Below are 13,852 nucleotides of genomic sequence, written 5' to 3' on the forward strand. Positions count from 1 at the left end.
CAGGACAGAGACTGTTATTCTGCTATTTCTGAGTGAAATACCTGGTCAATTGGGATAATCAGATGCAGTTTAACTTTACATAGAGCTGTGGATATGAAGAGATTGAAGACACTAATCAAAAATCTGTGTGGTGTCAGAGGCTAGATTACCAAAACCCTGTGATTCTTCCAGGGATTCTGGATGAAAGAGTTAAGAGTTAAACAAAGAACTTGATAATTAGTGCTTCTAAAACTCTGTATATCAGCAGCTCTGTATCCACCATGGGCTGTTTCTCACGTGCAACCAACAAACACATGTGTCTAGGCGGCAAAGGGCTTGGACCTCCAACAACGTATCCTCTTTCAAATCCCACTTTACTCAGATTAAAGGAATAGTTTAACATTTTGGGAAATATGTGTTTTGAAAAGTAGAGTAGCATAAAGAGTGGAGCTAAAGGTAACAGCTAGCCTGGCCTCTGTCTGGAGATATAACATCCAAAGCTCAACATTTAACACATTCATGGTAAATGGTCTGTATTTATATAGCACTTTTCTAGTCTTGATGACCACTCAAAACGCTTCAGGGCACGGTCACACATATGCGAATGTCGAAGGTCAAAGTTCACCAAAGTTGAACTCCACACAAAGCCATGCTCCCATCTGCCTCCCCGCTGGAAGCAGATTTTTGAATCCAGGAATGTTTGCATCTCCTGCATCTGCATATGTTTGACCATCAAAACAGTTTTCACCCATATTCACACACACACACCCACACATAACTAATATTGCATCTCTCATCACATCAGTCACACACAGCAATTTGGGGTTCAGTATTTTGCCCAAGACACTTCGGCATGCAGAATGGCAGAGACTGGGATTCGAACCGCCGACTTTCTGGTTAGTGGAAAACCCACTCTTCCTCCCACAGGTGCCCCATAATCCTTAAATCACAAAAGCGCTGTGTGGTTTTATTAAGTTTTTACACTTAGTGAGCTTCAGAGGTGCTGATGGGTGGATTTGGTTTTCTTTGGAAAGGTCCAGGCTACTTGTTTCCCTTTGCTCCCAGTCTTTATGCTAAGCTAAGCTAACTGGCTCATATTTGACAATGGTATCAGTCTTCACTTCTAGCTCAGCAAGAAACTGAATAACTGTACAAAACGCTGAGCAATACCTTTAAGTACAAATCATTCCGTAGCGGCCGAGTATTTATGATTATGTTTATTTGTATATTTATTCCTGTAGTATTTATGTGTGTTATTTATTGCTTTACCAGCTGAAACTGCGATCAGTATTCCTCCAACAGTTGATGATGTTCAAGCCTTTAGCCGCAATGTGCAAGAATAAAAAGGCCATAGAAAAAAATAATACAGTAACGATGTAGTAGTTTAGTCGAAACATTCTGCAGCTACATTTATAAAGTGAAAAGAAGTTTACATTTTCTGCTTTTTACAGTAAGAGACTTTTGAGATTGGAAACCTTTTGTCTGAATGCTTCCTCTCTCCTTCTCTCGTGTCTGTGTTGTGTTCGTCTCGTGGTGCTGAGCTCACCATGAAGGGCTTTGCTCTCTGTTGTAATCTGATCTGTCAAGAAGAACTTATACCGTAGGAAACCTCTGCTGTTATAAGAACCTGCTCTTCTCCCTGTGGTTCCTTCCTCTTTATGCGTCTCACGTCATGGTTTCCTCATTGTGTGTCTGGTCCTGTCTTCTTGTCCTCTCTCTTTACCTCTTCCTGCCTTGCTGCTGCGCTACTCCCTCTAAAACTCAAAGGCCTTTCTCAAATGTCGTGCCTCTTCCTCTCTCCATTGAGCTTGTCTCTCTTTCCAAACCCTGCTGAAAGCTTTGCTGCTCTGCCCTGCTTTTTCGGCCTCTCATATATTGATACTGCAGTTTCTGGGTATGTGCGTGCGCGTGTGCGTGTGTGTATGAGTGTGTTTTCAGATGAACACTTTCTAGACGCAGTGAGCATTGCATATGCTGAAAAAGGTATTTTTTAAATTTGTCTTGTTCTTTTCTTTACCAAATAACTGAGTTTGTTAACATAACGAAGCGAAATTATAAGCCATGCATAAAGGGTCAGTTCACCCACATTGAAAAAAATAAATAAACGCACTACCTACGCAGGGTTTCGTGGCTTTGTGCTGAGATTTTAGCTGAGTTCTGCTCCTAACACTGAACAATTACATGTAAAGAAGACGAAGGCCAAGTTCAGACCGACCTCTGACCTGCATAAAAAACCACAGCACTCTGTTTCACTTGAATGGACCATTGTTGTGGTGCCAATGCAGAGCTTTCAGGTAAATACAAACACTAGTGGCCATGACAACACACTGATGTTTGGCAGGTATAACAGAATGAGACAGATGTGAATGTTATTAACCTAATAGTAGTGTTTCATCATAAATCAATGTATTGTACAAATTAAAATTTTAACTTGCTGTTAAATCAAAAAGAAAAGATACGTATATATATATATAAAATCACAGTTCATCCTCTGGAGTTCTCCATGTCTTTCATGGCGAACCAGTTGTTGAGATATTTTAGCCCGGACCAGAGTGGTGGACTCAAGATCTAAGCCATGCCACTAATCCAGCTAAAAATTCAATAGCAATGTGTCTTTCAAGGAAAAAACTATGCTTGTTTCTCTGGATAATACACACAACTTTGTAAACAGCTGTTATAAGGAATATTTTGTTGGTTTAAAAATGTTTCTGGAAAGACCTGTTGCTGTGAAAGTACATTTTTCAATATTGTGAGCGCCCCACACAAAAGCCCATTCATGTACTGACGTGCAGGTAGAAATCCTTGAGAGAGAGAGAGAGAGAGAGAGAGAGAGAGAGAGATATCTATTCACATAGAATGAAATCTATCTGCATGGCTAGATACCTCTAAGCTAAATTAGATAATGATTTTTTGTGATTTGGGTGAACAGGCCCTTTAAAACCTCTTGTGAATGGTACTATAGCTGCTACAGTGTGAGTGCATTAATGTTCAAATGCATCAGATCCTTTGCAAAATCAATTCCTGTAATATCTCTTCAAATGAGTCAGTTAATACAAGAGTGAAGTAATGTTTCATTCGGATGGGTTTTATGATGATGAGGATTACTGTCAATATACTGGATGTGGTGTTCTGTTGCTAATATCATATTTCTTACTATGGAAATCAATTTACATTAGACATTTCATTAGTTTCTGCCACTCAATGGAGGAGTGAATCTGGGTTCCTGATGAGTATGTCTGATGCTTTATCCGTCTGCTGGTCTGCACTGTGCCCTCCTCCGAGAACCACCAGCTGTGCTGAACAAACTCCCTAAACTTCACTATTTCCACCAAGAAATCCTGCATGTTTGTTACCGAAGTCCCCCCTGTTGTGTGTGCTCTTTCTGTTTTGGTGTCTTCACTGTTCCTCCGCGGGAGGAAGCAGGCGTGTGCGATTCCCGGGGGCCAAAGGTGAATGTATCATTGGTGCGTGTTGTCAGATTTGTTTTGTCAGGTGTTCATTATAATCAAGTTGACTTCGAGGTCATCGTGAATGGGGCGTGCCGGTGGTGAGATGTTGTAGCAGGGGTGGTCAAATCTGTTTCCGGTTGGATTAGTCATTGGAGCGGGTGTGGAAATGCAGACGCTGTTACTTTCAGATTTGAAAACCTCTGCTGTCAAACAATATGTGGAGGAGTGTGTAAAAAAGAATTACCTGTCCTTGATATGATTTATTTTGATAAGAAAAGGTGCAAGAGAACGCAATGTAAAGGTGGATTCCTCTGGTGTCTACATATTGAATAAAGAGTTTCATTTGAACCGATGTGGGGCTTCATTCATTGTGTTCAGTGTCCACATCGGGCTTATCCACTTTCACCTGCAGATGGCACCATTTACAATAAATAAACCAGGATGGGCTCCTCTGGAGTGACAGGTGTTATGGCTTATTCAGAGATGGGGCCTTATTTTAAGAGTAACACCTGATAACTTTTTGACTTCCTATTTGAAAAGTCTTGACAAGATTCTTACTCAGTTCTTGCAAATTGCTGAGACCAGCCGCTCTTTCAGAGTAGCCCGTCATCAAAGCAGGATTGTGTAAATTTACTGGACGAAAAAATGTATGTTTATGTGGCAAATTTGAACTGTAATTTAATAAATCTACCCATTATATGGTTCCTGGTCGGATAAGACCAAGTAAGGATGTTGCGATAAAACCCCTGAGTGAATTAAATTAGCACAGGCATCTGTTGTAATGCTTATTCATTCAATAAATCATTTGCTAAGGGAAGATTGTGTTATTTCCTGCTTCAAAAGTAAGGTTACCTGTCTGGCAGAAAAGTTAGTCAGAGGCCAGGTCAAATATTGAAAATGATAGGGTATACAGTAGAACTTAATCTCAGTTTACTAATGGAGTAAACAAACTGGGGTTTGTTTTATCACTACATAAAGGTGTGATACAGGAAATTGCATAATCTCCAAAGAACAAATCACTCATATCAAGAAGAAACTTGTCATACCAACCTTTGATACATGACACACATATATTTCTTTTATTTTTTCATCTGTACAGATATGAACGTAAGAACAGAAGCTCATACGCTACTAAATAATATAAATATAATAAATAAGTGCTGAATACTAAAAAGGCAGATCACTTAATGTTTATGTCCACTTCAGAAAATATCAGAGGTCATAACTGGTACAGATGGGTCTGCAGCACTAGTTATATGATCAAACGATGATGATTTATTTTTTACAATTTCACCCTGAAATCTTACAGTGAACATGTGACTGTGTAGACAGCAGCACAATGTAACGCCACAGCTTCAGTGTTCGAGAGAGGAAGTTCAACACCCAGACAACCACAGAGATGTAAAACCATCAGGAAAGAAAGTGAGGGACAGATATCAAAAACCAGTTCTCTCTTTTCAAAAGAGGAAGTGGTTCGACATTAAGTCACAGATAACCATAAGAAGTATCAACGATAACACAGTACACCCTCATATTTATTTCACATGTATATATCTTTTATGTAAAGATTGTAAAGATGCAGGAGTATGGGTGAATCAGCATAAGCGATCAGATTACAGAAAGAAAATGCATTAGACAAGACGTTACTTATTTGAAGTAATAGGCGTTAAAAACCTCCCATGAGATATAACTGTGGTAATTACTTCTTCTAAGGTGAAAAGGTAACTAAATACTAATATCATATATAAACCCAAATCTTGAATTATAATTATAAACCTTGTTATTATAATCCAAATTACATTCCAACATTTGCATTTAAATTCAATGTTGAGATTTAACATTGACATTATTATTTATTTATTTTTTAAAGCTAAAAATGACAAATATTTAGGAAGATCTGAGAGAAAAAAGTGACTTTAAGAAATAATCACTTTTTCGGAGGGTTAGGGGGCTAACCCTAATCCTAGCACTAAATATGGGGAGAAGTTCCTGTTATTTTCAGCATACACCACTTAAACTTACACCCTGGCAAGTTAAACTGAATTGGACTTCAGTCTAGTGCCATGAGTTACCCAAAGTCTCTGTTTTTATGGAGCTAGACTTTTCAAGTCTCCAAGGGTAACCGCCAGGACTGTTGGAACTTTCCCTTGGCCCGCGTGTGCTCTTGGAGTCAAACCAAACCCAATCCTGACCAGTTTTCCAAATAAATAACAGATTGACTAGTCAAAGGAACTTTTGTCTTGTTTGATTAACTTTCACAATCTTTAAACATGCAGATTGAGTTTAGGTTAGTCGGAGTCTCTAAATTGATTTAATTGTCTCTGTATGATGACTCTGCAATATGCTGGCGACCTTTCCGGGAGGGATCCTGCCTCTCTCGTCCTGTGTTAGCTGGGTTTGGCACCAGTTTCTCCTGCAACCCTCAAAGGATACGCAATATCCTGGAGTGGTCTGAGGTTTTTCTCCTGTCAGTCAGGAGCAGAAACCTCAGGCTGCAGGGACACAGACTCACCAACACTGGACAGTTGAGGCTTGAATAACATAGCCTGGCCTGATGAATGTGGATTCCTGCTGAGGCTGCTTACGTTTTAATCTGGAGTCAACACCATGAATCCATGGAGAGAACCTGCCTGTGTCAACAGTCCAGACTGATGGTGTTGTCTTTACACAGTTAAGGCTTTGATACCAAATGATCAAGGTTTGAGTTTTACAGACAATCTCAGTATTGTCTCTGAACATGTTCATCCCTTAATGTCCACATTTAACCCTCTTCTAATGGCTACTTCCTGCAGGATAATGATCCAAGTCTCACACTGGTGTCATGAAAATGAGTTGAGGGACCTCCAGAGTCACCTGATGTGAATCCAGAAAAACACTTTTGGAGATCTGGAGCATAAATGTGCAGCTGACTAATGTGGTAAATGATGTGATGCAAAGTGAATGGGAAGTCTGTGCATGTGTGTCATCCTGAACTTTGTCACTTGCTGGACAGGAAATACCAACGCAGTTAGAGAGGCGTATAAGTGGTTAATTCTCTACGTGAGTTCAGAAGATAAACTAAACAAGGTTCTAGACTAAGAATTGCTTAGATTATATCTGAAACTGTTCCTCTCGGGAAGCTGCACAACACTGCAGCACTAAAAAAACATCCAATACAAAATGTAAAGACACAAAACATCTTGGAGATAGTTTCAATTTTATTGAATGGACGGCACTGTATATATGATTACAGGAATACACAAAAGTTTGGGAGACTTATTTCCTAAAGTCAGCCTGTTTCACATTGTTTATGGTAAGTAACATATTTCAAGCTTATTGTAAATACTCCCCACATGAGGATGAAGTTATTTTCGTGTAATTTTTCTCGAATGTCTACAGAGGGAAAAGCAATAGGCCTACAACATTAACTGTTGTGCGTTAATACATTTATATATTTGACCATTTATAGCATATTCAGAATGTGTCTGCTCATTCCCTTTGTCACAGACAACCAGAGACAAAACTATAGGTATATGTGCAAGAAGAAGTTATCTAAATGATGACAAGAATCAAGTCCAAATCTTGTTAACAAGATGCAGTGGAGGTCCTTTTACTTTCTTTTTGGATTCCAGCCCCAAAAAACCTTTCCCCCCAATTCAACAACAAAATAAAAATGAAAATACTCAAAGAAAATGTATTAGACAAAACGTTACTTATTTGAAGTAATACACATTTAGATTTAAAATTGGCAATCTTCAATTTGTTTTGTTTTTTTATAAAAAAGCTAAATATGACAAATATTGAGATAAATCTGGTAGAAAAAATTTACTTTAAGAAATACTTACTTAATGTTTAGAAGCTAAATATAGTGAGAAGTTCCTGTTATTTTCAGCATTAGCCTCTTCAACCTACACCCTGGCAAGTAAAACTGAACTGGGCCGGCTTCAGTCTAGTGCCCAAGTTACCCAGTTAGACATTTCAAGCTTCCAGGGGTAACCTCCCGGGGCTGTTGGAACTTTCACTTGACCCACATGTGCTCTTAGATTCAAATCAAACCCAACCCTGACTCTACCAGATTTCCAAATAACTACCAGATTGATTAGTCAAAGAAATGTCGGTCCTGTTTGTAAGATTAACTTTCACAATCTTAAAAAATGCAGATTGAGGTTAGGTTAGTCGGAGTCTGTAAATTGATAAAAGTTTCTCTGTATGATGATCAGATTTTGGCATCATGAGTCTCTTAAACAGATATGCTCAGGGTCTTGCCTTTAAAGGCCCTGAAGTAACGGCTGGAGCCTGCAGATTTGGACATCAAGAGAAAGAGGAAAGGGTCTAGACAGGCATGGAGGCAACACAAGCACACCGCCACGTTAAAGTACACGTACAGAGTCTCTGTTCTGTCCACAAACAGCTGCACGTAATGGAGGAAGTGCAAAACACCAGCAGGTGTAAAACACAGCAGGAAGATGGCAAACACCAGTGAGCTGGCCTTGATGTATAACGACCAGTCGTTGTGTGACCGGTTGAGCTCACAGACGATTCGTATGAAGCACACAACAGTGATTACCAGCGGCAGCAGGAGGCCGAAGATGGTCAGGATCAGGTTGTAGTAGAGCAGGAACATATGGGAGTCATTGTCCAGAGGCAGTACATCATGGCAGGTGAAGCGTCCCAGCTCAGGGAGCCAGTAGCTCTGCTGGACGAGGAGTTCAGGGACAACGGCGGCTCCAAACACCACCCACACGGCAAACGTGACCCAGGCGGTGCACATCCTCTTGGGCAGGGATTTGTACTTGAACGGGTGCACTACAGCCAGGTAGCGCTTGATGCTGATGCAGGCCAACGTCTGGGCCGAGCAATAGAGGTTGCCATAGAAACAGGCCGTGACCACTCGACAGGCGGCTTCTCCGAGAACCCAGTGGTTTCCATAGAAATGGTAGTGAGCCTTGAAGAAGAGGGAGAGGAGGAGGAAGAGGTCGGAGACAGCCAGGCTGCAGTACAGAATGGCAGAGGACACCTTCCTAATTTTAGAGGCCAACGTGCACAAGATGGCAGCATTGGCCGGGATCCCGACAGTAAGCACCAGGATATAAATAATGGGGATGACCCGGGTGCTGAGAGCGCTGTTGAGGTACCCTGCTGTGCTGTTGCTTCGTAACGTCAGAGCTGGATGAGAAGGAGATGAATTAAAAGCCTGAGTCCCATTTTGGACAACTGTCCTAGTTACGAGGCCCGCATTGAATGTTCTGGGCATGGGGAAGGCAGAGTCAGAGCTGTTCTGCCTTTTCATCCTCTGTTTACCTGCCACCAAACGAGAACACACAAAAGTTAGTGAAAACATGTTCATTCTTTGGACATAAAAGTATTTTATCAATATAAAATTCAACTGTGTCGTCATCACTAAACAATGTACTGAAAACGCAGACAAGTTCCTAATAAGTGCTGCAACTATATAATCATCTGTTTTCTGTCTTTTATTAGATTAATAGATGTATCCTATAGTAAGATGTGGTTAAATATCTTAAAATAGTGGACAAATAATCATTGCAGTTTTCTAAAGGACAAGACAACACAACCAAATCACGTTATGTCCTAAACCTACAGATATTTACTTCTAGAAAAAAAGAAAAAAAAAGTGAAAACAAGGAATTAAATGGTGGATCGATAATCAAAGTATCTTTTTACTGCTTTTTTAGTAATCAATTAATCTGTTTATTCAGCTCTAACCGAGCTGTGACCCCCTTGTGTCATAATAATAAACTATTTGGTGTGAATCATGGAGGAACCACTCCACAAGTTACAGCTTGCTTGTTAAGTATCCACACCAGCTCACAGATCAACTCAGAGTTTCACTTCTATCACCAAGAGAATCATAAAATAAGTCTAATGAGAAAAAGGTCTATTCGTAAAAACTCAACTTAAATAAGCAACACTTACCCCTTTTTTGAAGTGTGCCACTTATGCACAGAACAAAAGTGAGCAGAAATACAAGTTTCCTCATCTCTGCTTGTCGTTGAACCTCTCTCTGCTGCCTCTCTGTGGGTGGATTCAGGTCGGGAAACACCTCCCCCGAGTGAGAATGAGGAGAAAAAATGGAAACATGACGTCTTCGAAAACTCGTGTGGTTTCAATTTACCTTCTGTTGGACATGCACAGTATGACGCCCTCGCATACGAACTTTGTCACCCTATCATACTGTTTTATGAGATTCAAAGGTGACAATACTGATCAACAATCTAATGTATCTGTCACTACCCACTTTCTCTTTTGTGTTTTTCTCTTTTTTCCTCTTAAATCACCTCAGCAGGGATAAATCTGAAAGGAATGTACATTGTTTTGCCATTACTATTCTGTGTAGACTTCTATAAAGCTACTTGGCTCTTGACATAAATATTCAACCCCCAGGGTGAGTGTCAATTGTCTGAAACTCCAGCCTCACATATGTGGCACATCTGGGTATCTGGGAGCTTTCTGTACTTTTTACCCGTGGCATTATGATCCCTGGAGTGACATGGAGAGAGGGGATAAACAGAAACAGGCCACTAGATAAGCAAGGAAATGTCTGTCTGAAGACGATAAGCTTGTCCGGACATGAGCGTTTTTTGTTTAGTCTTTACTCCCAGTCTTCTTGAAAGATTATGTAAGCCTTGCCATACTTTGGTTACATTACAAAGCCTTTGTGAAGTTGTGTACTGACGTGGCAAAAAATGTTGAGAGATGAGAAAAGTCAAAGTTTGTAAATGCATCTGTATTAGGAGGAATGTGTCTTTTTTGTTTTCTTCTGTATTTTCCCTTTCAGCTCACTTTTTATATTTACAGGAAACTTCATCAACTTGAATCTTTCATATTCTCCGGGACACACACACTGAAGTACCCTTTTAATGTTTTTATTTAATTCTTTGAGTCCCTAACACCCAGCTGATTGCAGATGTGACCTGTGTCCTGTTCCCACTGAATCTGTTGAACAGCCAGAGCGACGCATTTACTGACAGCATGTGTCTGACCTCAGTATGCACCACATGCAGACACCTCGCAGATGTGCGATATCTATTTCCTGCCTGTGACGTTACCGCTGACGTGCAGCTAAGAACATCCTGCATGACTCAAAACAGAGAAGAGGGCGAAGCGTCGGCTCGCACTGAGTTTACAATCGTCACAAACAAATCATAAACAAGTTGTTTTCATACTAGCAGCGAAAAGCCATGGAGGTTATGTTTACTGTAAGGTAAACATAGTCATATCCGTTCAAGTACATAAACATGAATATTGCCTTTTTTTAAATTACTGTTGCTCAAAGAGTAACTGTAATTCCTATTTTCTCTTAGGATGACTTTGTGTCATCTGTCTAAAACTGGCATACTGTGACAGCTCTGCAACAATGTTCACAATCATGCACTGTCGCTGTTAAATAATTAAATATGAATAATAAACAGGTCTAGTGCCATGATGCACCTTCCTCCTTTCTCTTAAACTCTCTCAAAGAACAGCAACACATCTGCAGAAAACATCTGTTTCCTGTCTAAGGGTTACACATTAGTGGATTTAGTTATAATACACTAAATTCACTTCCTACACCATTGCTTTGTGTTTCGAATTCTTCTTAAATACATTAAGTGGATAATTTCAGAATGAACTCACTTACAATCAGACATGTGAGGAGGATTATGTTGAAGCAAACACTGAGATAAATTATGTGAAAGATTATAATAACAACCAAGTTTGCTTTCTCCCACGTGTCCATTCAAAAAATATTTAAATGTTAGATTCATTTTAACATAAATATGCTTTTTATTGGTTTTAAAACTTTGATGTTTACTGAAAAAATTTGTTTATAAAATGTGCTCTTCCCACAAGAGGGCGACATTTATCTGATTATAATAGGATAAGATCATTGCTTATGCTTGCAACTGCTTATCTGATATTCAAGTCACTTAATGCCAACATCATTTACCTCTTTCAGCTCAGTGCCACCAAGAGTAGGCCCACAGTTTCTGTAATTTGCCTGTGATGTTTAGACTGGCTGGTGGCAGAAATGATGGACGTGTCTTTACACTTCATTTATGTCATTGAGCTTCATTCACCAACATCTTCTCAAGTTTTTCTTACATAATGTTCTTATCTTCCCAAGTCGACTGGGCACATTTCCCAATGTCAACTGCCACAATTTCTCAGTCAGGTGCAGTCTGTCCATCTGTATGAGAGGACTCTTTTTCTGTAGAAGACTGATGGATTTAGTGACCTGTGCCTGTAAACAAGGATGAGTTCTGTTATAGTTTTCAGGGAAATGTTGATTTTATTATTAAGTTGTCTACGCAGAGATGTAGAAAACTAAATTATCTTTCAGGAAAAAAAACTGTAGCAGATCATCCTGTCAGAATCCAGCACAAACCTGGTAACTCTATATATACATTTATTAACAAGTTATAGTTCAAACTGTTTTAAAACTTTTTTTTAAAACATTTCATGACAAGTTATAGTTCAAACTGTAAATCCAAAATATAATCTGTTAATTGTTTTTTTTTAACTTTTTCAGCCTCTCAAGTATGGATTCGCTGCTTTCTCGGTTTTTGTTGTAAACACAGAGGTCTAACATTGGAAAAAAATTTTAAATCTGGAGTGATTTTTCAACTTGTTTATACTTAATAAAAATGTGTTGGTCCAAGAAATTAAATGGCTAGTTTTTTTCAACCATCAGTCTAAGACAGAGGTCTTCAACAGGGGGTCCGCGACCCCTAGGGGGTCCGCGGAGCTACTGCAGGGGGGTCACAAAAATCTTTGGTTGATTGGACAATTTTTGTAATTTTTTATAATTTTTTTTTTGTTTTTTTTTTTCACGAATTTAAATGTCTTTTAATACACATTAACATGCATCCAACATATTTGACCCTCTGCCTGACAACCTCCATCCATCCAAGATTAGATAAGTTGTGTGCTCAGGGTCAGACATCTCACTAATGTGGGAGTATGTGTGCCATCCACAGATAGCTTGAGGATTCACTGTCTCTTCTACATGTATGTTAAAAATAAAAACATGAATCTGTGAATTACATTAATAGCTCGGTGTTGTATGCAAGATGTACAGTGGGTACGGAAAGTATTCAGACCCCTCTAAATATTTCATTCTTTTTTTCATTGCAGCAATTTGCAAAAATCAAAAAAGTAAAATTTTATTTCTCATTAATGTACACTCAGCACCCCATCTTGACAGAAAAAAAACAGAAAAGCAGAAATTTTTGCAAATTTATTATGAAAGAAAAACTGAAATATCACATGGTCATAAGTATTCAGACCTTTGCTGTGACATTCATATTTAACTCACATGCGGTCCATTTCTTCTGATCCTCCTTGAGATGGTTCTACTCCTTCATTGGAGTGCAGCTGTGTTTAATTAAACTGATTGGACTTGAATAGGAAAGGCACACACCAGTCTATATAAGACCTTACAGCTCACAGTGCGTGTCAGAGCAAATGAGAATCATGAGGTCGAAGGAACTGCCCAAGGAGCTCAGAGACAGAATTGTGGCAAGGCACAGATCTGGCCAGGGTTACAAAAGAATTTCTGCAGCACTCAAGGTTCCTAAGAGCACAGTGGCCTCCGTAATCCTTTAACGGAAGAAGTTTGGGACTACCAGAACTCTTCCTAGACCTGGCCGTCCAGCCAAACTGAGCAATCGTGGGAGAAGAGCCTTGGTGAGAGAGGTAAAGAAGAACCCAAAGATCACTGTGGCTGAGCTCCAGAGATGCAGTAGGGAGATGGGAGAAAGTTCCACAAGGTCAACTATCATTGCAGCCCTCCAACAGTCGGGGCTTTATGGCAGAGTGGCCCGACGGAAGCCTCTCCTCAGTGCAAGACATATGAAAGCCCGCATAGAGTTTGCCAAAAAACACATGACGGACTCCCAGACTATGAGATTCTCTGGTCTGATGAGACCAAGATTGAACTTGTTGGGATTAATTCTAAGTGGTATGTGTTGAGAAAACCAGGCACTGCTCATCACCTGCCCAATACAATCCCAACAGTGAAACATGGTGGTGGGAGCATCATGGTATTTCAGTTTTTCTTTTTTAATAAATTTGCAAAAATTTCTACATTTCTGTTTTTTTCTGTAAAGATGGGGTGCTGAGTGTACATTGATGAGAAATAAAATGAACTTTTTTGATATTAGCAAATGGCTGCAATGAAACAGAGTGAAACATTTAAAGGGGTCTGAATACTTTCTGTACCCACTGTATGTTTATAAATGGCAGTGGCATGGCAACCCTGTACCTTGCACATGTTTAATATAAAAACATGAATATATGAACCCGTGTAATATTTGAATAACTTAGTATTGAATGCACAATATCAGGGTAGTTATGTTTATACATGGCACCAGGCCAAAACACAATTTTATACAATATATATAGTAGGGGGTCCCTGCTCCATCTCTCCACCTGTTTGGGGG

At 39.6% G+C, this 13,852-nt stretch overlaps 1 protein-coding gene across 1 annotated transcript; it reads right to left on the reverse strand.

Moving 5' to 3' along the window:
- Positions 1 to 6,605: 6,605 nt before the first annotated feature.
- Positions 6,606 to 9,426, reverse strand: LOC133002772 (proteinase-activated receptor 3). Its single transcript, XM_061072424.1, has 2 exons — positions 9,345 to 9,426; positions 6,606 to 8,708 (listed from the first exon to the last, which is right to left on the reverse strand). Exons 1-2 carry the CDS (start codon positions 9,406 to 9,408, stop codon positions 7,648 to 7,650), a joined length of 1,125 nt encoding a protein of 374 aa, XP_060928407.1. The 5' UTR covers positions 9,409 to 9,426; the 3' UTR covers positions 6,606 to 7,647.
- Between the last annotated feature and the right edge of the window lie 4,426 nt (positions 9,427 to 13,852).

This window comes from Limanda limanda, chromosome 1 (genome assembly GCF_963576545.1).
Source record: "Limanda limanda chromosome 1, fLimLim1.1, whole genome shotgun sequence".
NCBI lineage: Eukaryota > Metazoa > Chordata > Actinopteri > Pleuronectiformes > Pleuronectidae > Limanda > Limanda limanda.

Coding starts and splice junctions, on each gene's coding strand:
- LOC133002772 (XM_061072424.1), bottom strand. CDS start 9,408: ATGAGGAAACTTGTATTTCTGCTCACTTTTGTTCTGTGCATAAGTGGC. Junction 8,709..9,344: donor TGGCACACTTCAAAAAAGGG/GTAAGTGTTGCT, acceptor GTTTGGTGGCAG/GTAAACAGAGGATGAAAAGG.